We start from the raw sequence: 21,902 nt of genomic DNA, 5'->3' as shown, positions 1-21,902 counted from the left end.
GAGCATTTCCTCAGGTAACTGTGTGGGTTTCTATATAGGCAGAACTGGCCATAAACTGTGGCACAGGTAAATGAAACTGAATCATTCAACTGTTTCAGGGCCACAGTAAAGACCAAGGTCTGCAGGCCTGCCTACGTGGCTGTAAATGGGCACCTTCTTCCAGGTCTCTGGAATGGCAGGACCTCTGCCAGACTGTGGCTGGGAGGAGTTTCGGATAGTTACAGAGTAAGTTCAGAATTCTCAGTGGGACCAAGTTGGGTGAACCCTATCCTGGTCTGTAGCCAAGAACAGGGGTCTTGTAATTTCCCACCTGAATGAGGGCCTGCCTTCTGAATAGAACACTTCTCAATCTTAAGCTTTAACAGCGTTTCACAACTCCCTCCCTGGATCTCAAATCTTACAGGCACTTGTTTTGGAGATGCGGTCTTGCTACATAATGCAGACTGGTCTCAAAATCCTGGCCTGAAGCAGTTCTCCAACCTTAATATACCATGGAGCTGTCATTATAGGTGTGAGCCATAATGCCTGGTTCTCTCATAAAGGCATTTTTGTCAGGGATAGCTGACCTTTTTTTGCTGTAAGAGGATATGAAAATAGGGGACTTTTCATCTTTTCATCTTAGTGAGGTCACTCTCCTTATACATTTTTACTTTCTGTTTTCTATTTCAAATTTGTCATAATTTTAGATTCAGAAATTTAGGACAATGTGCTAGAATTTGCATGGTATGCCTGAAGTAAATTAGATAATTAGTAGGTACTCCATATTTACTAAAATAGTTACGTGTAAATTTAAGTTTGCTGCAGGCAAAAGGGAATTACAGAATTTTCATCTACTTTCTTCAGCCTATATCTAAATAATAATGTAGTTTATTTCCTAATATTTGTTTTACATATCAGAGGGTCTAACCCTATTCTGCAAAATATATATATTTTTTATTTAACAATATAAGTCTATTCTTTTCTTTTTTTTTTTGAGACGGAGTCTCGCTCTGTCGCCCAGGCTGGAGTGCAGTGGCGCAATCTCGGCTCACTGCAAGCTCCGCCTCCCGGGTTCACACCATTCTCCTGCCTCAGCCTCTCCGAGTAGCTGGGACTACAGGCGCCTGCCACCACGCCCGGCTAATTTTTTTTTTTTGTATTTTTAGTAGAGACGGTTTCACCGTGGTCTCGATCTCCTGACCTCGTGATCTGCCCGCCTCGGCCTCCCAAAGTGCTGGGATTACAAGCGTGAGCCACCGCGCCCGGCCCTATTCTTTTCTTTTAAAGTTGGATTATAGCAGTTTCATTTTGTGTAAAAAGATATTTAAAACATAAAAAGTAACACTAGTTTCTTTTAAATTGTTATTTATTAAAAATTTCTCAGAATCTTCTATGTATAATTGCACTGCATATTCTCTGAAATTTTACTGCCACACAGTGCATGCCAGTGATTCAAAATACCTGCATGTAATGAGTACACAGTAACAGCTAAATATTGTAGTTACGTAGACAATTTTTTTTTTTTTTAAATTTTTTGAGATGGAGTCACACTCTGTCACCCAGACTGGGGTGCAGTGGTGTGATCTTCGCTCACCTCAACCTCCACCTCCTGGCTTCAAGCAGTTCTCATGCCTCAGCCTCCCAAGTAGCTGCAATTACAGGCATGTATCACCATGCCCAGCTAATTTTTCTGTTTTTAGTAGAGATGGGGTTTCACCATGTTGGTCAGGCTGGTCTGGAACTCCTGGCCTCAGGTGATCTGCCCGCCTCGGCCTCCCATAGTGCTGAGATTACAGATGTGAGCCACTGCGCCTGGCCTAACAATGTTTGTTTAAATGATACATCAATGTTGCATGCCAGATTTTATGAGTAAACATTTCTCTTATTATTGTTTTGAAGTTCCACATTAGTGTGCTTTTTCAGAGTAGGTTTCTTTTTCTTTTTTTTTTTTTTTTGAGACAGTCTCACTGTCACCCAGGCTGGAGTGCAATGGTGCGATCTCAGCTCACTGCAACCTCCGCCTCCCGGGTTCCAGAGATTCTTCTGCCACAGCCTCCCGAGTAGCTGGCACTACAAGCGCCCGCCACCACAGCCGGCTAATTTTTGTATTTTTAGTCAAGATGGGGTTTCACCATGTTGGCCATGCTGATCTCAAACTCTTGACCTCAGGTGGTCTACCCTCCTGGGCCAACCAAAGTGCTGGTATTAAACAGGCTCAAGCCTCCGTGCCCGTCTTTTTTTTTTTTTTGAGATGGATTCTCGTTCTGTTGCCCAGGTTGGAATGCAGTGGCATGATTTTGGCTCACTGCAACCTCCACCTCCTGAGTTCAAGCGATTCTTCTGCCTTAGCCTTCTGAGTAGCTGGAACTACAGGTGTGCACCACCATGCCTGGCTAATTTTTGTATTTTTAGTAGAGGTGAGGTTTCACCATATTTGTTTGTCAGGCTGATCGCGAACTCCTGACCTCAGGCAATCCACCCGCCTTGGCCTCCCAAAGTGCTGGGATTACGGGCGTGAGCCACGGCACCCGGCCAGGTTTTTCTTGTTTTGTTTTTTTATTTTTTTAAAAAGGGAGTTTTGCTCTTGTTGCCCAGGCTGGAGTACAATGGCATAATCTTAGCTTACTGCAACCTCCACCTTCCGAGTACAGGCATGCGCCACCATACCCAGCTAATTTTGTATTTTTAGTAGAGACGGGGTTTTACCATGTTGGTCAGGCTGGTCTCAAACTCCTGACCTCAGGTGATCCGCCTGCCTCAGCCTCCCCAAGTGTTGGGATTACAGGTGCGAGCCACCGCCCCCAGCCTGAAACAGTTTTTTAATTCTGTCTACATGAGTAGTCATACAAATTCTCCTAATTTCAACATCTATTTATTTATGAATCTATATTATTTTTGTGTGGCGGAAACACATAACAAAATGTGTTATCTGTCAAAAACACATAAGAAAATTTATAATAAAATATTTCTAGGCCAGGCGCAGTGGCTCACACCTGTAGTCCCAGCACTTCAGGAGGCCAAGGCAGGCGGATCATGAGGTCAGGAGATGGAGACTATCCTGGTCAACATGGGGAAACCGCATCTCTACTAAAATACAAAAAATTAGCCGGGCATGATGGCACATGCCTGTAGTCCCAGCTACTCAGGAGGGTGAGACAGGGGAATTGCTTGAACCCAGGAGGCAGAGATTGCAGTGAACCGAGATCTTGCCACTGTACTCCAGCCTCGGAGACAGAGTGAGACTCCATCTCAAAAAAAAATAAGTATATATATATATATATTATATATATATTTATATATATTCTGTTTAGACATATTATGTTGACATATTATGCAACATATCACTAGAATATTTTTATCTTGCAAAGCTAAATCTCAATACACATTAAACAACTACCAATTCTTCACATTTCCTAGCACTTTTAAAACACCACTCTTTTCGGTTTCTAAGCGTATAACTGCTTTATATATCTCATACAATCTCTGTCTTTTTGTGGCTGGCTCATTTTATTTTGCATAATGTCATCAATATTTATCTTAATAATTGTTAGAATATTTTCTGCTTTTTGAAAATTGAGTGATATGCCAGTATTTTTGTATCTACTGATTTGGTGACAGAAATTTGCATCGCTTTTACCTGTTGGCTTTCAGTAGCAATGCTACAATAATTATGGGAAAGGTGATATATGTGCTGCATTCTGTTTTATTAGTCTACTTTTTCATCTTTATACTCATACCAAATTGTTTTAATTCTGTAGCTTTTTGATGTGTTTTGAAATCAGAAATTGTAATGCCTCCAACTTTTTTTTTTTTTTTGAAGATTGTTGGGTACTTTGTCTTTTTAGATTCCATATAGTTTTGGATTTGCTGTTTTTATTTCTTCAAAAATACAATGAGAAATTTGAAAAATATTGCATTAAATCTATAGATTAAATTGAGCGGTATAGACATATTCACAATATTAATTATTTCCTTTTTGATTGTTTTTGAGATGGAGTTAAATTCACGTGCCTCAGCCTCCCAAAGTAACAGGCATGAGCCACCGCACCCAGCCAAGTTATTTCAACAAGTGCATGTTCAAGAGTGTGTTGTATAATTTCTATATATTTGAAAATTTATCAGTTATTTATATTATTGTCTCATACTCTAATTCTATTTTTGTCATAGAAAGTAATCTATGAAATTTGAGTTTTAAAAAATGTGTTAAGACTTTGTTTTTGACCTAACAGGTGGTCTATAAAGAGGAATGTTTTATGAGCTATTGAGAAGGCTATGTATCCTGATGTTGTTGAGGAGTGTTCTCTATCCCTTCATTAGAAATAATTGTTTTTGACTGCCTTTTAGTCCTCTGTTCCCTTACTAATATACTGTCTTGTTTTATTATTATTACAGAAAGTGGGGTATTGAAATATCCTACTATATTGCTCTCTCTATTTATTCAACTTTGTTAGTATTTGCTTTATATATTTGAAAGCCCAATTTGAGACACACACACACAAATACACACATGGATAAACAAATTTGTCATAGGTTCCCATGAATTAATCTATATATTGTTTAATGTCCTTCTTTGTCTTTTGAAGTTTTAACTTAAAGTACATTTTATAAAATATGACAGCTTTTGACTTAACATGTAGCTTGTGTAATATTATTTTGACCTCTTCTGCTCTCATTTTGTTAATATTTACATGAAATTTCTACTTTGGTCTTGCCACTTTCAGTCTTTTCTTGTCATTAGATCTCAGCTGACTTGTAAAACGGCAAGTTGAATCTTGATTTTTAAAATTTTTTAATGAGCCGTTTTATTAGAAGTATGTCTCTTGATTGGAAAGATAATTATATTTAAATAGTTTTCTGAAAGAAAAACTTGCTGTTAATAAAATAATTGTTTTGATTCTTGTATCTTTGTGTCTTTTCTCTTTTTTAAGTTATTTTTGTGTTGACATGCTTTGAGCTTTTTTCTTATTTTCTTTTGTGTATCTATACGGATATTTTCTTTTCTTTTTTTTTTTTTGAGACAGAGTCTCGCTCTGTTGCCCAGGCTGGAGTGCGGTGGCGTGATCTTGGCTCACTGTAAGCTCCGCCTCCTGGGTTCACATCATTCTTCTGCCTCAGCCTCCCGAGTAGCTGGGACTACAGGTGCCCACCTCTACGCCCGGCTAATTTTTTTTTTTTTTTTTTTGTATTTTTAATAGAGACGGGGTTTCACCGTGTTAGCCAGGATGGTCTCCATCTCCTGACCTTGTGATCCGCCCGCCTCGGCCTCCCAAAGTGCTGGGATTACAGGCGTGAGCCACCGCACCCGGCCTCAGATATTTTCTTAGTAATACCTTGGGGGATTATCTAAAACCTCTAAAAGATCCAACAATATATTTTAATGTAGTAAAAAATTAACCTCAGTTGCATACAAAAATTCCTCATGATTACATCTGCCTTCAAATTTGTTATTGATTTTACTAATTGTATTTTTTATGTTGTCTATTCATTAACAGATGTTTATAATTTCCACACTTTTATCTTTTAAACTGTACCATTATGATAATGTTAAGTAAGAAATTCCATTTTTATGAATCTTTTCCAGTAACTTACATATCTTCATATGATTATGTGTTGTTTTCTTGCATTATGTTATTTTCTGTGGAAAAAAACTCCTTTCAGCATCCTTGATATGTAGGGCCTATGCAGTGCCAATATACTTTTTCAGGATTTGGTTATTTTGGAAGGACTTCTTTTTATTTGGTAGTACAATTTTGCTGATGGTACTATTCCCACTTGACATCTTTTTTTATTATAACTTTAATAACAATATCACAGTTTCCTTTTGACCTGCAAAAATTTTTTTGATAGATTTATTGGTTATCTCATAAGACTATGCTTATAAATGACCATCATTTTTATCTTGCAGCTCCCAAAATTCTCTTCTTATCTGTGATTTTTGAAATTTTGTTTATATATATGTTTGTTTTAAATATATGTTTGGGTATATCCTAGTTTGTTCAGCTTTTCAGCTTTGCCCTATTTACACAATTTTTTCTTTTAAGAAATTTTTCACTTAGTTTTTGTATTTTTTACACCCACAATTTTTGTTTTCTATTTTAATATTTTTTTGTTGTTATCCTCATTTTTCTAGTCTTCAGTAGTTGTCTGTGTTCCTGTTTCACTTTGTCAATGATAAATCTATTTTATTTGTTTTATTTATTTTTCTTTTTTCCTGAGACAGAGTCTCTCCCTGGAGTGCAATGGCGTAATCTCAGCTCACTGCAACCTCTGCCTCCCACATTCAAGCGATTTTCCTGCCTCAGCCCCCCGAATAGCTGGGATTACAGGCGCCTGCCAACATGGCTAGCTAATTTTTTGTATTTTCAGTAGAGACGGGGTTTCACCGTATTGGCCAAGCTGGTCTCAAACTCCTGACCTCGTTTGATTTTCCCACTTTGGCCTCCCAGTGTGTTGGGATTACAGGAATGAGCCACCAACCGTGGCCTGTTCAATTTATGTGGAATTTTAAAAATTATACACTTTTTATCGTTGCTTTTGAAAATTTTATAGTTTTTTTGATGGGGCCATGTTGCCCTAATATTTTGTATACATTGTAATCTTTGAGATTTGGACATGAACGGCTGGGCACGGTGGCTCATGCTTGTAATCTCAGCACTTTGGGAGGCCGAGGCGGGTGGATCACGAGGTCAGGAGATCGAGACCACGGTGAAACCCTGTCTCTACTAAAAATACAAAAAAATTAGCCGGGCGTGGTGGCGGGCACCTGTAGTCTCAGCTACTCGGAGAGGCTGAGGCAGGAGAATGGCGTGAACCCAGGAGGCGGAGCTTGCAGTGAGCCGAGATTGCGCCACTGCACTCCAGCCTGGGCGACAGAGGGAGACCCCATTTCAAAAAAAAAAAGAGATTTGGACATGAACAAAAAGCTACCTGTTATGATCTTTATAATATAGCTCTGTCCTCGCATAGTCTGAAAATCAATTGTCTTGGATAGCGATTCTTGGAATTTCTCAAACATGTTTTTAGGATGTGTCTTGTCTAAAATTGTGTGTTGTTTAGTTAAATCGGCTTTTTCATACTTTTTCTTAATAAATCAGTAATCACTTGCTACACCCATTCCGTGTTTGGGATACTGCAGTTTCTTTGCTTCTGTAACATTCACCTTTAGACTCAAAGTGTCATTCCAACATATATTACCATTTCATGTCGTGGGAAACATTAACCAGTATTTAAGAAAGCCCCTAGAGGCCGAGCGCAGTGGCTCACGCCTGTAATCCCAGCACTTTGGTAGGCCGAGGCAGGCGGGGCGGGGGGGGATCACGAGGTCGGCAGATTGAGACTATCCTGGCTAACACGGTGAAACTCTGTCTCTACTAAAAATACAAAAAATTAGCCAGGCATGGTGGCGGGCGCCTGTACTCCCATCTACTTGGGAGGCTGAGGCAGGAGAATGGCGTGAACCCGGGAAGGCGGAGCTTGCAGTGAGCCGAGATTGTGCCACTGCACTCCAGCCTGGGCAACAGAGCGAGAATCCACCTAAAAAAAAAATAAATAAAATAAAAAGCCCCTAGAATCCAGAAATAAAGATGTATGTGCCAATATTTTTCTTGTTTTTTAAAAAAGAAACCAGGGGTTGGCAATTTACATTTTTGTGTGCGTGTGTGAGACAGAGTCTCACTCTGTTACCTAGGCTGGAGTACAATGGCATGATCTTGGCTCACTACAATCTCTGCCTCCACAGTTCAAGCAATTCTCCTCTCTCAGCCTCCCAAGTAACTGGATTACAGGTATCTGTTACCACGCCTGGCTAACTTTTTGTAGTTTTGTAGAGAGGGGGTTTCACCACCTTGGCCAGGCTGGTCTTGAACTGTTGACCTCATGATCCACCTGCCTCCGCCTCCCGAAGTGCTGAGGTCACAGGTGTGAGCTACCTACCACACCCGGCCCGCAATTTACTTTTAAAGGCACAATGTTATACTGGAGAGCAGGAAGAGCTGTGTTGGGTGTAAGTAACAGGCTTTTCTTTTTTTCTATGCGGCTCTTTGTATTGTGCTCACCTGGAGCCCTTTATACACTTAACTAGTTTATAAATTTTTACAAATGTTATTTTGGTCAGTATGTTTTTGTTACAGTTATATATCCAGGAAGAAATTACAGCTTGTGGTATTTTGCTATGTCATCTTGCTTATGTAGTTTGTATACAATTTTATAGGTTACATTTGTGAAGTATATTTATCTGAGTCTAGCAATTGAAGCAATGTGTTTTTATTGTTTCTTTCAGTTATGTGTTCTCATTTTGCCCAAGACCTTTGGTCAGAGCAGAGCATAAAAGATTCTTTCCAAAAAGTGATACTAAGAAGATATGAAAAATGCAGACATGACAATTTACATTTTAAAAAAGGCTGTGAAAGTGTAGATGAGTGTCCAGTGCACAAAAGAAGTTACAATGGACTAAAACAATGTTTGACAACTACCCAGAGAAAAATATTTCAGTGTGATGAATATGTGAAATTCTTGCATAAATTTTCAAATTCAAATAAACATAAGATAAGAGATACTGGAAAAAAACCTTTTAAATGTATAGAATATGGGAAAACTTTTAACCGGTCTTCAACCCGTACTACATATAAGAAAATTGATGCTGGAGAGAAACGCTACAAATGTGAAGAATGTGGTAAAGCCTATAAGCAGTCCTCACACCTTACTACACATAAGAAAATTCATACTGGAGAGAAACCCTACAAATGTGAAGAATGTGGCAAAGCCTATAAGCAGTCCTGTAACCTTACTACACATAAGATAATTCATACTGGAGAGAAACCCTACAGATGCAGAGAATGTGGCAAAGCTTTTAACCACCCCGCAACCCTTTTTTCACATAAGAAAATTCATACTGGAGAGAAACCATACAAGTGTGATAAATGTGGCAAAGCCTTTATTTCATCCTCAACCCTTACTAAACATGAGATAATTCATACTGGAGAGAAACCCTACAAATGTGAGGAATGTGGCAAAGCTTTTAACCGTTCCTCAAACCTTACTAAACATAAGAGAATTCATACTGGAGATGTACCCTACAAATGTGATGAATGTGGCAAAACCTTTACCTGGTACTCAAGCCTCTCTAAACATAAGAGAGCTCATACTGGAGAGAAACCCTACAAGTGTGAAGAATGTGGCAAAGCCTTTACTGCATTCTCAACTCTAACTGAACATAAGATAATTCATACTGGAGAGAAACCTTACAAATGTGAAGAATGTGGCAAAGCTTTTAACTGGTCCTCAGCCCTTAATAAACATAAGAAAATTCATATTAGACAGAAACCCTACATAGTGAAGAATGTGGAAAATCTTTTAAATGTTCCTCAACCCTTAATAAGCATAAGATAATTCATACTGGAGAGAAACCATATGAATGTGATGAATGTGGGAAAGCCTTTAACCAGCCCTGGACTCTGACTAAATATGAGAATTTATATGGAACGTAAACCCTACAAATATAAAGAATGTGACAAAGCTTTTTAAGAAAGTTCTCAACCCTTATTACACATAATTTATACTGGACAGAAACCCTACAAGTGTGAAGAATGTGGCAAAGCCTATAACAACTTGTCAATTCTTTTTGTTTTTTGAGATGGAGTTTCACTCGTCACCCAGGCTGGAGTGCGATGGCACGATCTCGGCTCACTGCAACTTCTGCCTCCTGGTATCAAGCCATTCTCCTGCCTCAGCCTCCCGAGTAGCTGGGATTACTGGTGCCCACCACCATGCCCAGCTAATTTTTGTATTTTTAGTAGAGATGGGGTTTCATCATGTTTGCCAGACTGGTCTCGAACTCCTGACCTCAGATGGTCCACCCACCTTGGCCTCCTGAAGTGCTGGGATGACAGGCATGAGCCACCACGCCCAGCCACAAGTTCTCAATTCTTAAGGGACATGGCGATAATCCATGCTGAAGAGGAACTCTACAAACTTGAAAGATGCAACAGTGCTTTTACCACCACCTCCAACTTTTGTATACATAAAAATAAATTATACTAGTGTGAGACCTTAGAAATGTATGAAATGAGACAAAGCATATATATGGTTGCCACACTTGATTGTAGGTAAGAGAATTAATGCTGCCAAAACTCCTAGAAGTGTGAAGAATGTGGCAAAACTTTTGAGTGCTTACACCGTATTTCACAGGAAAGCTTTTATCCTTGAGAAAAAAAATTGTACAGATATAAAGAATATGGAAAAGCCATTAATGCCCACTCACATTAACAGAAGAAGGTTCATAGTTAATAAAAGCATTAAAAGTGCAATTACTGTCAAAAAATCTTTCAGAAAATATAAGCCTTTAAAGAAGAATATTTATTCTGAAATCAGCTATTACAAATATAAGGGGGGGTTGTAGTACCTTTACTTGTATCACAAATCTTGTTGCACACATTGTGTACTAGAGGAAAACCCTGAAACAGTTGCTCCAGCTTTGTTCAACATCATGGAATTTATATTGGAGAAGAGTCCTGCAAATATAATGAATTTGGAAAGACTTTTTTTTTCAAAATCTATAGCTTAGAAAACACCAGAGAGTTTACACTAAAGTATATTTTTGCAGATGTAGTAAATATGAAAAAATATTTAATTCAAAATTGATTTTATGTAAATATGAGAATTTACACTAGAATAAGGCACTGACACTTCAGACATTACACTGAGTCAGAGTATTGACTATAAAAATGAATCCACAACTAAAGCTGTTTTTGTATATAACTTTAAAAGGGAGATTTTCTGAAGCATTGTCATTTCATTGAAAGTATACTTGTTTCTTAAAAAAAATTTTTGAACAGTGAATAATGATGTAATACAACTTTCAAATTTATGCTGTTATTTTATTCCTATTGTGGTCATGTGATCAATTGTTGCTGCATCAGGGATATTACAGATTCTTTTTTATTGGGTATTATGACCTTTTCTATAAAAGAGTAAGGACATTAAAATGTAAGATGCATGATAAAAATGTAAGTGGAGAGGCTCTTTGTAGTTAACTTATATTAAGTAATGTATAAGGTGGGGGTTCCCATTTGTATAATCCTAGCCTATGACTTAATGTTGATGTTTTGCTTTGTCTTTTGGATGGCCTAACTTACGTTAACATGTTGGCAGACCATTTTAAAACTTTTTTTTCAAAAATTATAATGAATTACTTTATTAATAAAGATTTTTTAAAAGTGGGGGTTCAGAGTAATAGTTTTCTCCATTATAGTGAGAAAAATTACAGTTAAAAGTATTAAATGAGAATATTATTTTACTAATTGTACTTTTATGTAATCGAATGCAGTATATTTAAAAATTGTTAGATGATGTGTGAACTTAATTTTATTTTTTATACCATGTGAAAACTATTGTGCGTTTAATGAAGCATTATTATGCCACTAACTTTTTTTTTTTTTTTTTTTTTGAGACGGAGTCTCACTCTTTCACCCAGGCTGGAGCGCTGTGGCGCGATCTCGGCTCACTGCAACCTCCGCCTCCCAGGTTCACACCATTCTCCTGCCTCAGCCTCCTGAGTAGCTGGGACTACAGGCGCCTGCCACCATGCCCGGCTAATTTTTTTGTATTTTTAGTAGAGATGGGGTTTCACTGTGTTAGCCAGGATGGTCTCGATCTCCTGACTTTGTAATCCGCCCACCTCAGCCTCCCAAAGTGCTGGGATTACAGGCGTGAGCCACCGTACCCGGCCATTATGCCACTAACTTTAACCTATCCCACCTTAATCAAGGGTTAACTTAAAAGATGATAACAATATACTGTTTGGTACATAGTGGAATAACATCTCTACTCATCACTTTGCCAGTGGCTTTAAACTGCAAATGAGTTGAAGAATATTGTTCCCATAGGTTAAATTTTTTTTTCTTATTGAAATTTATTATTAGTATTTGTGGGTATATAGTATGTGTATATATTTATGCCTTATATGGCATATTTTGATTCAGGCCTACAATATGTAGTAATTACATTAGGGTAAATAAGGTATCCATCACCTCTAGCATTTATCCTTTGAATTACAGTGTAATTATACGTTTTTAATTATTTTAAAATGTACAATTGTTACTGACTACAGGTTTATTTTTATGGTCATAATAAAAATTATACAGAAAAATAAGTAAAATACGGCCAGGTGCAGTGGCTCACGCCTGTAATCCCAGCACTTTGGGAGGCCAAGGCAGGTGGATTGTCTGAGGTCAGGAGTTCAAGACCATCCTGGCCAACATGGTGAAACCCTGTCTAAGGCAGCGCTCCTTTCGCGGGGGCAGTCGCTGCGGATGGATAAAGTACACTGACACACATTCTGCTCTGCCAGTCCAGCTGAGGGTCCGAGCCGCTTACAGGCTCCAAGGTGAGTTCTGTTAACAGTTGCAACTTGGCTCTGATCAGATAGTGAGGCTTGCATTTATTCAGTAAGACTAACAAAAGTTGTGAGTAAACACCACTACAGGGTAAAATTAAAGGCCAGGTTCCCAGGCCTAAAGCAAACACAATTTGTGGGTAATAAACTGCGGACCCCCAAGTAGAAGGCAGTAAAGTACCCTCAGCAGGACAAAAGTTAGTCTTAAGCCCATATAACTAAACAGGTTAGTAAGATAAATTTCCCACATTCCTTTGTATTTGCACCCTAATCTTCCTGGCTCCTGCAAAGAGACCCTGGCTGCCTTCAGCCAAGCAATCAAGCTATGCAAACTCTCAGGCCTTTTAAGAGAGCTTTTGACTATTACTCTTTTTAGTATTTTTCCCACCAGCCTGATTGAACCCCAACACCCATCTCTACTAAAAATACAAAAATTAGCCAGACGTGGTGCACACCTGGAGGCTGAGGCAGGAGAGAATCGCTTGAACCCCAGAGGTGGAGGTTGCAGTGAGCTGAGATCACGCTGCTGCACTCCAACCTGGGCAAAAGAGCAAGACTCTATTTCAAAAAAAAGAAATAGAAATAGAATCCATGTATTTCTGAATCCTGAAAAATTATTAGTAAATGTTTATTATATAGTTTTCTTTGAACATCTGGTCTGTCTGCAAACATATAGACCTTTTTTTTTTTTTTGAGATGGAGTCTTGCTCTGTCCCCAGGCTGGAGTGCAGTGGTGTGATCTCAGCTCCCAGGATCGAGTGATTCTCCTACCTCAGCCTCCCGAATAGCTGGGACTACAGGCATGTGCCACCATGCTTAGCTAATTTTTGTATTTTTAGTAGGGATGGGCTTTCACCATGTTGGCAAGGATGGTCTCAATCTCTTGACCTCATGATCCGCCCGCCTGGGCCTTCCAAAGTGCTGGGATTACTTATATGAAATAAAATTTTAAATAAAAAGTAGCATTTGATTACAACTATAGGTGAGACTATTAGTGTGAGGTCATATTTTTACTTACATTGACAAAATAACCATTCCGTATATTGGATATTGACTTATATTGACAAAATAGCCATAACGATATTCTGATTTAGAATAATAATCCTTTTCTGCTGTATATTTGCAAGCTTTTGATCAAATATTACGGGAGCTCAATAGAAATCAACAAGATGAATCTTTATTTTACCACAAGCATTATTGATGCCTATGCTTGTTTTTCTTAAAATCCATTATTATGACACATTTGTACTTCTTCAGTTTGTTGTTTATTACTAAGAAATGGCTGTCCTGCCAGAAAACTGCTATTCTCAGCTGTATCCACAATGACTAATAGTGGAAGTGCAGTGGATAAAAGCAAATGTGTCTTCTCTGTATCTTTTTTCATCCATTGGCTGAAAAACAGGAGGGTGCAGAAGATGAAAGAAAATATAATCCCTGAAAGATCATGAAGAAGCTCTCTTAATCAGACAAAAAACCCCATAGGGGATTTTGTTTTTCATTATTGCACTCTCTGCTTCTATGAGTTTAAATTTCTTTTACACTTTACATAGAAATAAACCTAGGCTTACATAGAAAGAAACCTAGGCTTTTGGCCGGGCATGGTAGCTTAAGCCTGTAATTCCAGCACTTTGAGAGGCCGAGGCAGGTGGATCACCTGAGGTCGGGAGTTGGAGATCAGCCTTACCAACATGGAGAAACCCCATGTCTACTAAAAATACAAAATTACCTGGGCGTGGTGGTGCGTGCCTATAATCCCAGCTACTCGGGAGGCTGAGGCAGGAGAATTGCTTGAACCTGGGAGGCTGAGACATGAGAATCACTTGAACCTGGGAGGCAGAAGTTGCTGTTAGCCAAGACCGTGCCACTGCACTCCAGCTTGGGTGACAGAATGAGACTCTATCTCAAACCAAACACAAATGAAAGGGAAGGAAGTGGATTACTGATAATAACTAAGGTATGGAATCAACCTGAGTGTTATCAGTAGGTGAATGGAGAAACAAAATGTGGTATATGTACACAATGAAATGCTATTCAGCCCTTAAAAGTAAAGTCTTGTTATTTGCAACAACATTCATGAATCTGAAAGGTATCATGCTAAGTAAACCCAGCACAGAAAAAAACAAAAAAAAAAATCCTTTTTTTTTTTTTTCTTGAGATGGAGTTTCACTCTTGTTGCCCAGGCTAGAGTGCAGTGGCATCATCTCGGCTCACTGCAACCTCCGCCTCCCGGGTTTAAGCGATTCTCCTGCCTCAGCCTCCCTAGTACCTGGGATTAGAGGCACATGCCATCATGCCCAGCTAATTTTAATATTTTTAGTAGAGATGGAGTTTCACCATGTTGGCCAGGGTGGTCTCGAACTCCTGACCTCAAGTGATCCACCCACCTCAGCCTCTCAAAGTGCTGGGTTACAGGCGTGAGCCACCACACCCAGCCAGAGGCCTAGGTTTCTTATTAGAAGATAGACTGTGATACTGAAAGCAAATATAATGGTACATGTTACCTGGCTGCATTTCAAACAGGTGATAGTGACACTGCACTGAAGCACCAAAGGTGATTCTTGTTGGCCAGGCCAGAGCTCCTTGTGAAAAAGGTTAGGCCCACTGGTATGTCTGAAGTGTCCCAGCTGGATGGACAGAACCCCATGAGCTCTTTTGATTAGACTGAATTTAAAACACTTTGGTGCCCAGTAATGAGGACATTTTCACATTTAGTATAACGTGATTTGGTGTGTGGCTTGGATTTGTTAAATCTTCACTGAGCTAAATGGCTGATTGGATTTACTTGGCCTGAATGGAAAATAAAAATCACCTCTGACCTCTTTGGTGGTCTTTTTTATACATATAGATATGATATCGGTGGCTAAACATATACACAGAAAGGCCAGGGGCAGTGGCTCACGCCTGTAACCCCAGCACTTTGGGAGGCCGAGGTGGGTGGATCACCTGTGGTCAGGAGTTCGAGACCAGCCTGGCCAACATGATGAAACCCCATCTCTAGTAAAAATACAAAAAAATTAGCTGGGTGCCTGTAATCCCAGCTACTCGGGAGGCTGAGGTAGGAGAATCGCTTATACCCAGGAGGCAGAGGTTGCAGTGAGCTGAGATTGCGCCATTGCACTCCAGCCTGGCCAACAAGAGTGAAACTCCATCTCAAAAAGAAAAAAAAACACACAGAAAATGGGTAACATAGGTATGTCAATGTAATTCCCATTATTGCATATGTCCTGTAGAGAAGCCTCAGAATAAGTAGGTCAGAGGTCGCTTTCCTTCTCAACTTCTGCAGCCCAGATGAGCTTAATAAGCCACTTAGATCAGGTTAGATGGATATAAGTCAGTCGACCCAAATGGCAAATGTGAATCACACAGGCATGCAGTGAGAAAGGAAGCAAGGCCCTGAAATGCTAAGCTGGAACTAGAGTCTAACACGGCTTACCAAAAACATACTTCCCAGGCCATGCCCCTAAATGTGAAGCTTTGTTGATGTTTAAACATAACATTGTATGGCTGTGTTCCAGTCTGAGATGGTATGGATCCGTATAGGGGAGAGTAAGTTTATATCTGCATCCTCAGTGTAGGCTGGGGAATTTAAAATGTTGATTAATATCTATTGTATACATAAATACCTACATAGGCAAAGTCATATAATTCTATATGTTGTGTTTACCCATGTATAATCTAGATACAGATCTAGCATTTTTTTCATATGCATACAGAATAAAGATATAGGAGGTCAAAGGATAAATAGGTATTTGTACTTATAGCAATGTAAAGAAAAACGTCAATAAATGCAAAATCTTATTTGCCATTTAAATTTTGTCCACAAGAGTACACAAATGGAGGTATGCTCTGACCTGCATCTTGCTGCATTTAATGTTTTCTTTTTTCCCTTTTTTTTTTTTGAGATGGAGTTTCACTCTTCTTGCCCAAGCTGGAGTGCAATGGCACGCGATCTCAGCTCACCGCAAGCTCCACCTCCCAGGTTCAAGCAATTCTCCTGCCTCAGCCTCCCGAGTAGCTGGTATTACAGGCATGTGCCACCACACCCGGCTAATTTTGTATTTTTTAGTAGGGATGGGGTTTCTCCATGTTGATCAAGCTGGTCTTGACCTCCTGACCTCAAGTGATCCACCGGCCTCGGCCTCCCAAAGTGCTGGGATTACAGGCATGAGCCACCATGCCCGGCCGATTCTGCAGGGTTGAAAGGGGTCCATGGATTGGCTTCATTCACAGCTAATGCTGACCCTACTTGCCCTAGATCACTTACAGCAGCACTCAACTAGACAAAGTGCCACAGCACACAGTTCCTTAAACCCATACTCTTTCTCACAACATAAATGCTTTTGGTCCAAAATAAAAACCACCAATCACTATCCTAAAACATGACATACTCTACTGGTCCTTTAAACTTTACAGAGGCTGGAGAAGGCAGCTCATGTCTGAGTAAGTCTGCATTTGGAAAACAACATGCACACATGCATTAATGCGATGTTTATGGAGCATGCTCTGTGTGCTCAGAAGCACGCTACAGAACACTGTGCTGGGAAGATGACATAATATGAATTTATCCTCATAACACCCTGGGAGGTGGGTACTAACTGTCCCATAATTCCCTGGATTTATATGAAAAGCCCAGCATTTACATTTCTTGTTCTCACTGATTTTTTTTTTTTTTTTTAATGCATGGAACAGGCCAGGCACAGTAGCTCATGCCTGTAATTCCAGCAATTTGGAGGGCCAAGGCAGGCGGATCATCTGAGGTCAGGAGTTCAGGCAAATCAGGGAGCCCCTGAAAGGCAACTGAGCAGGGATCCATGGGAGAGACACCCTCAGAGGCACAAGATTCTCTCGTTACCTTTCAGTTTTGCTGATGCTTCAATTAAAGTCTCCTGGGAAACGTCTGCAGTAGGTTCTTCCTCTGTAGTTCTTACCTTGCCTGCAAAACAAACTATCTTTAGTGTCTGCATGGGTTTCCACTTTTTGTCCCCACCTGAGGAATGGAAAGCAACGGCACAGTCCTTGCTCATGTTTTGGAGTGAAAGGAGCATTGAAGGTCATGTGAGCTTTGCCAAGGCTTCTCCTGGCCTCATGTCAGATACAGCTCCTAACTCTAAGCAGCCTACCATAGTGTCCTCCTTTTTGTGTGTGTGTGATGGGGTTTCGCACTTGTTGCCCAGGCTGGAGTGCAATAGCACAATCTCGGCTCACTGCAACCTCCTCCTCCCAGGTTCAAGTGATTCTTCTGCCTCAGCCTCTCGAGTAACTGGGATTACAGGCATGCGCCACTAAGGGAGGAGACCACTCCTCATATTGTCTTATGCCCAATTTCTGCTTCCAAAGAAAGAAGAAGTAAAAACTAAAAGGCAGAAATGAAATCCACAGGCAGACAGCCCAGCGCCACACCCTGGGCCTGGTAGTTAAAGATCGAGCCCTGACCTAATCGATTATGTTATGTATAGATTACAGACCTATAGAACTGCACTTTGAAAATCCCTGTCCTGTTCCGTTCTAAATTACTGGTGCATGCAGCCTTCAGTCACTTACCCCCTGCTTGCTCAATCGATCACGACCCTCTCATGCAGACCCCCTTAGAGTTGTAAGCCCTTAAGAGGGATAGGAATTGCTCACTCAGGGTGCTCGGTTTTTGAGACATGAGTCTTGCCAATGCTCTCGGCCGAATAAAGCCCTTCCTTCTTTAACTCGGTGTCTGAGGGGTTTTGTCTGCGGCTCATCCTGCTACATTTCTTGGTTCCCTGACCAGGAGGCAAGGTGATTAATGGACGGTTGAGGCAGCCTGTTAGGCGGCTTAGGCCTGCCCTGTGGAGCATCCCTGCGGGGGACTCCGGCCAGCTTGAACGATGCGGATCCTGAGAGCACTCCCGGGTAAGCAAATTCCCTGGTGGAACGCCTCACCAGAGCAGCATGTGGTAGGCCCCTGCGGAGGATCAATGCAGTGGCTGAACACCAGGAAGGAACTTGCACTTGGAGTCTGGACATCTGAAACTTGGTAAGACTAGTCTTTGGAACTTGCCCACTCCATCTGAGTGCAAGCATGGCCTGATCACCCACAGCGTGCCTATACCAGCACTTTGGTTTTTGTTTTTCACTTGACTTGGATTGCTTGATACTTTGGTTTTGGTTTTGACCTTGCTTGGATTTCTAGATACTCCGATTTTGGTATTGATTCTGGTTTGGTGTAAACTGTAAAAGTGTGTGTGTGTGCCCTTTTTACCTGTTCTTTGTTTTGTGGTGTGTGTGCGGTGTGAGCGTGGTGTTTTGTCTTGAAGGAGCATGGGTCAGGCACAAAGTAAGCCTGCCCCAGTAGGAACTATGCTGAAAATTTCAAGAAAGGATTTAAGGGAGATTACGGTGTTACTGTGACACCAGGAAAACTTAGAACTTCGTGTGAAATAGACTGGCCAGCATTAGAGGTGGGTTGGCCATCAGAAGGAAACCTGGACAGGTCCCTTGTTTCAAAGGTATGGCACAAGGTAACCTGTAAGCCAGGGCACCCAGACCAGTTCCTATACATAGACACTTGGTTATAGCTGGTTTTAGACCCCCACCCCACAATGGTTGAGAGAACAGCAGCATAAGCAGCTGCAGAGGCAAGGAAAGACCAGCAGACAGAGAAAGAGGAAGAGACAGAGAGATAAAGAGGGAGTCAAGGAAAGAGAGAGGCAGAGAAAGAGAAAGAGACAGGTAAAAGGAAAGTCAAAGAGAAAAAGAGACAGAAAATCAGAGAAAGAGAGAGAGATATACAAGTAGCTAAGAAAAAAAACAGTGTACCCTATTCCTTTAAAAGCCAGGGTAAATTTAAAACCTATAATTGATAATTGAAGGTATTCTCCATAATCCTATAACACTCCAATACCACTTTGTTGTCAGTGTAAACAAGGGCATATTCTGAAAGCACTGAGACCACTGATAACCCGTAGCCTTCCCATCAAAAATCCTTAACCCAGTAACCCGCAGATGGCCCAGATGCATTCAATCTGTAGTGGCAACTGCTTTGCTAACAGAAGAACGTAAAAAAATAACTTTTAGAGGAAACCTCATTGTGAGCACACCTCACCAGTTCAGAAGTATCCTAAGGAAAAAAAAAAAAAAAAAAAAAAAAAAAGCGTGATTTAACATTAACCACTGAAAATTCCCTTAACCCAGAAGTTTTCCTAACAGAGCATCTAAATCTTAATTACCATACAAAGGTCCGACCAGACCTAGGAGGAACTCCCTTCAGGACAGGAGGATCTATGGTTCCTCCCAGGTAATTGAAGGAAAAACAAAAAAAAGCCATCTATACCAATTCTAAATTAATTTGGACAAAACAAGGTCTTATTAATAGCAAAGGATAATTAAAATCCCAAACTTACAAGGTTTTCAACAAAAGTAAAGTTTGCTAAAAGTTAACAGTGTAACATGTATTATAGTAGCTTCTAATCTTGTGGCCTTAGTCTAGTCCACAGACATAAAGGAAGTTCGCTTTGGAAAAGAATGGTTATCATCTTCAAAAAAAAAAAAGGGAAAGAAAGGGGGGGCAGATTTATGTAAAAAGAGTGTTATATGGTAAATTCTTGTCCTGAAATAACTGGTTGTTTAAAGAAAGAAATGTTTGTAATAAGTCAGAAAGTTGAGGGATGTCAAAGAATTGTCTGCGAAAGTCATGAAAGAGAAAAATGTTATAAAAAAAGAATTTATGCAAGAAATGTTGTATAATTTAAAAGTAGCTAGGCCTCCTGAATGTAAAACTATTGAAAAAAACAGTTTATGTGCAAGGTGTATAAGGAAAGTAAAATATACCTTTGGTAAAAGGATTATAAGGAGGCATAAGAATGTAAATTTTTACCTACATTAAAAGGTTAAAAAAATTATTGTTTTGAAGGTTTAAGCAAGTTTTTAAATGTTAATTGTAAAGAAAATTCTGTGTGTAAACATATTAGCTAAAGTTAAGGGGCATCATCCAGTTTTTTTGTGAACTGGACATTAAAATAAAAACACAATGGGTTTTTCTTAAAGCACTGACCTATTCTTTAACAAAAATTATAAAAGATTAAAAAGAGTCTATAAAAATCTTACCTTATGGTCTGACATCAAAAATTGGATAAATATGTCTACAAGGTTTTATTAAAATTAAGTTTCACATTAATAACACACTAATATAAAGGTGAAATTTAGCTTATCTGGTATAAAAATCATACAAGAAGCATTATTAAATATAAAATGATATTTGGCTTTCTTTGGTCTAAAAACTAATAAAAACAGGTGCTAAAAGAAATTTCTCAGTAGAAAGGCACCAAAGACTATAAAGTCCACTGCTGATGTCCCCCCATTTAAAACAAAAGGTCAGTTTCTTAGAAATTGTATACTTGGTTTATCTTCCACTTTCCTTTCCCTCAAAACTAAAAGTCTTTTAGCACATGTACCACCCCTAGAATTTCCAGTAAACCAGCACCACCCTAAAGATCATGTTCTCATCAAAAGGTGAGAAGAAAGGAAACTCGAGCCAGCCTAGGAAGGACCCTACCTTGTGCTGCTAACCACTGAGACTGCTGTTCGTACAACGGAAAAAGGATGGACTCATCACAACTGAGTCAAGAAAGCGCCACCCCCTCCAGAGTCGCGGGCCATAGTCCCAGGGGAAAACCCTACCAAACTAAAGCTAAGAAAAATTTAACTCTTTCATGTATTCTATTACTCTTTCTTCTTTCCTCGCTCTATTGCTGACCATCTAGTTATTAACATAACCAAGTCAATTTTGCCTCAAACTATTGCATTTAATGCTTGCCTTGTTATACCCTGTGGGGACTCACCAAGTGAAAGACAGCTCTCTACTTCAGAAAAGTACCTCTGTCCCTCCTGACTCTCCTCAGACTGGGCATTAGTAAATTAGGACCATTTAATCTGGGGAAACTTTGATAAAGACTCCAGTGTCAACTAGGAGTCTTGCTCCCCAATGTAGAGGTTTTATGCCGTAGTTGGTCCAACATTCTGTGGACCACTAAAGAACAAGGATGGACTGCCCCAACCAGTTTTTGTAATTTCCTAAAATCATACATTCATTTTACTAGAGGATCATAGAAGTTAAAGACTTAAAACAAGCTTTGGCAATTAAGACAGGATACCAAGATGCAAATGCCTGGTTGGAATGGATCAAATATTCCATCCGCACGTTAAGCAAAAGCAATTGTTATGCTTGTGCACATGGTAGGCCAGAGGCCCAGATTGTCCCCTTTCCACTAAGGTGGTCCTCCAGTCGACCAGGCATGGGCTGCATGGTAGCTTTTTTTCAGGATTCTACAGCCTGGAGTAATAAGTCATGCCAAGCTCTCTCTGCTATATCCCAAAGTCCAGCACCCTGCGGGTCAGCCCCCAAGGGCCATCCAGCCTCCGTCTCCCAACACTAAGTTCACTTTGTGTCTCTCACGATAGGGAGGAAACTTAGCTTTCCTTGGAGACCTGAAGGGATGCAGTGAGCTTAAGAATTTTCAAGAGCTTTTCAATCAGCCCTTGTTCATCCCCGAGCAGATGTGTGGTG

The 21,902-nt window shown here is 40.0% G+C and overlaps 2 protein-coding genes across 2 annotated transcripts in view; both read left to right on the top strand.

The window, feature by feature from the left end:
- ZNF506 (zinc finger protein 506) overlaps positions 1 to 11,198 on the top strand; it is a 28,954-nt gene extending 17,756 nt beyond the window's left edge. The window contains 2 exon segments of the mRNA XM_032170282.3: positions 8,258 to 9,304; positions 9,307 to 11,198. Coding sequence (XP_032026173.1) covers positions 8,258 to 9,304; positions 9,307 to 9,464 — 1,205 coding nt within the window. The 3' untranslated portion in view covers positions 9,465 to 11,198.
- The window catches only part of ZNF14 (zinc finger protein 14), a 133,387-nt gene that overhangs the window by 35,291 nt on the left and 76,194 nt on the right, over positions 1 to 21,902 (top strand). The window lies entirely within an intron of this gene.

The sequence above is a fragment of the Hylobates moloch genome, unplaced genomic scaffold, assembly GCF_009828535.3.
Source record: "Hylobates moloch isolate HMO894 unplaced genomic scaffold, HMol_V3 SCAFFOLD_12, whole genome shotgun sequence".
NCBI lineage: Eukaryota > Metazoa > Chordata > Mammalia > Primates > Hylobatidae > Hylobates > Hylobates moloch.
Note: the sequence above shows the minus strand (reverse complement) of the source record. Positions and strands in the feature narration are given on the sequence as shown.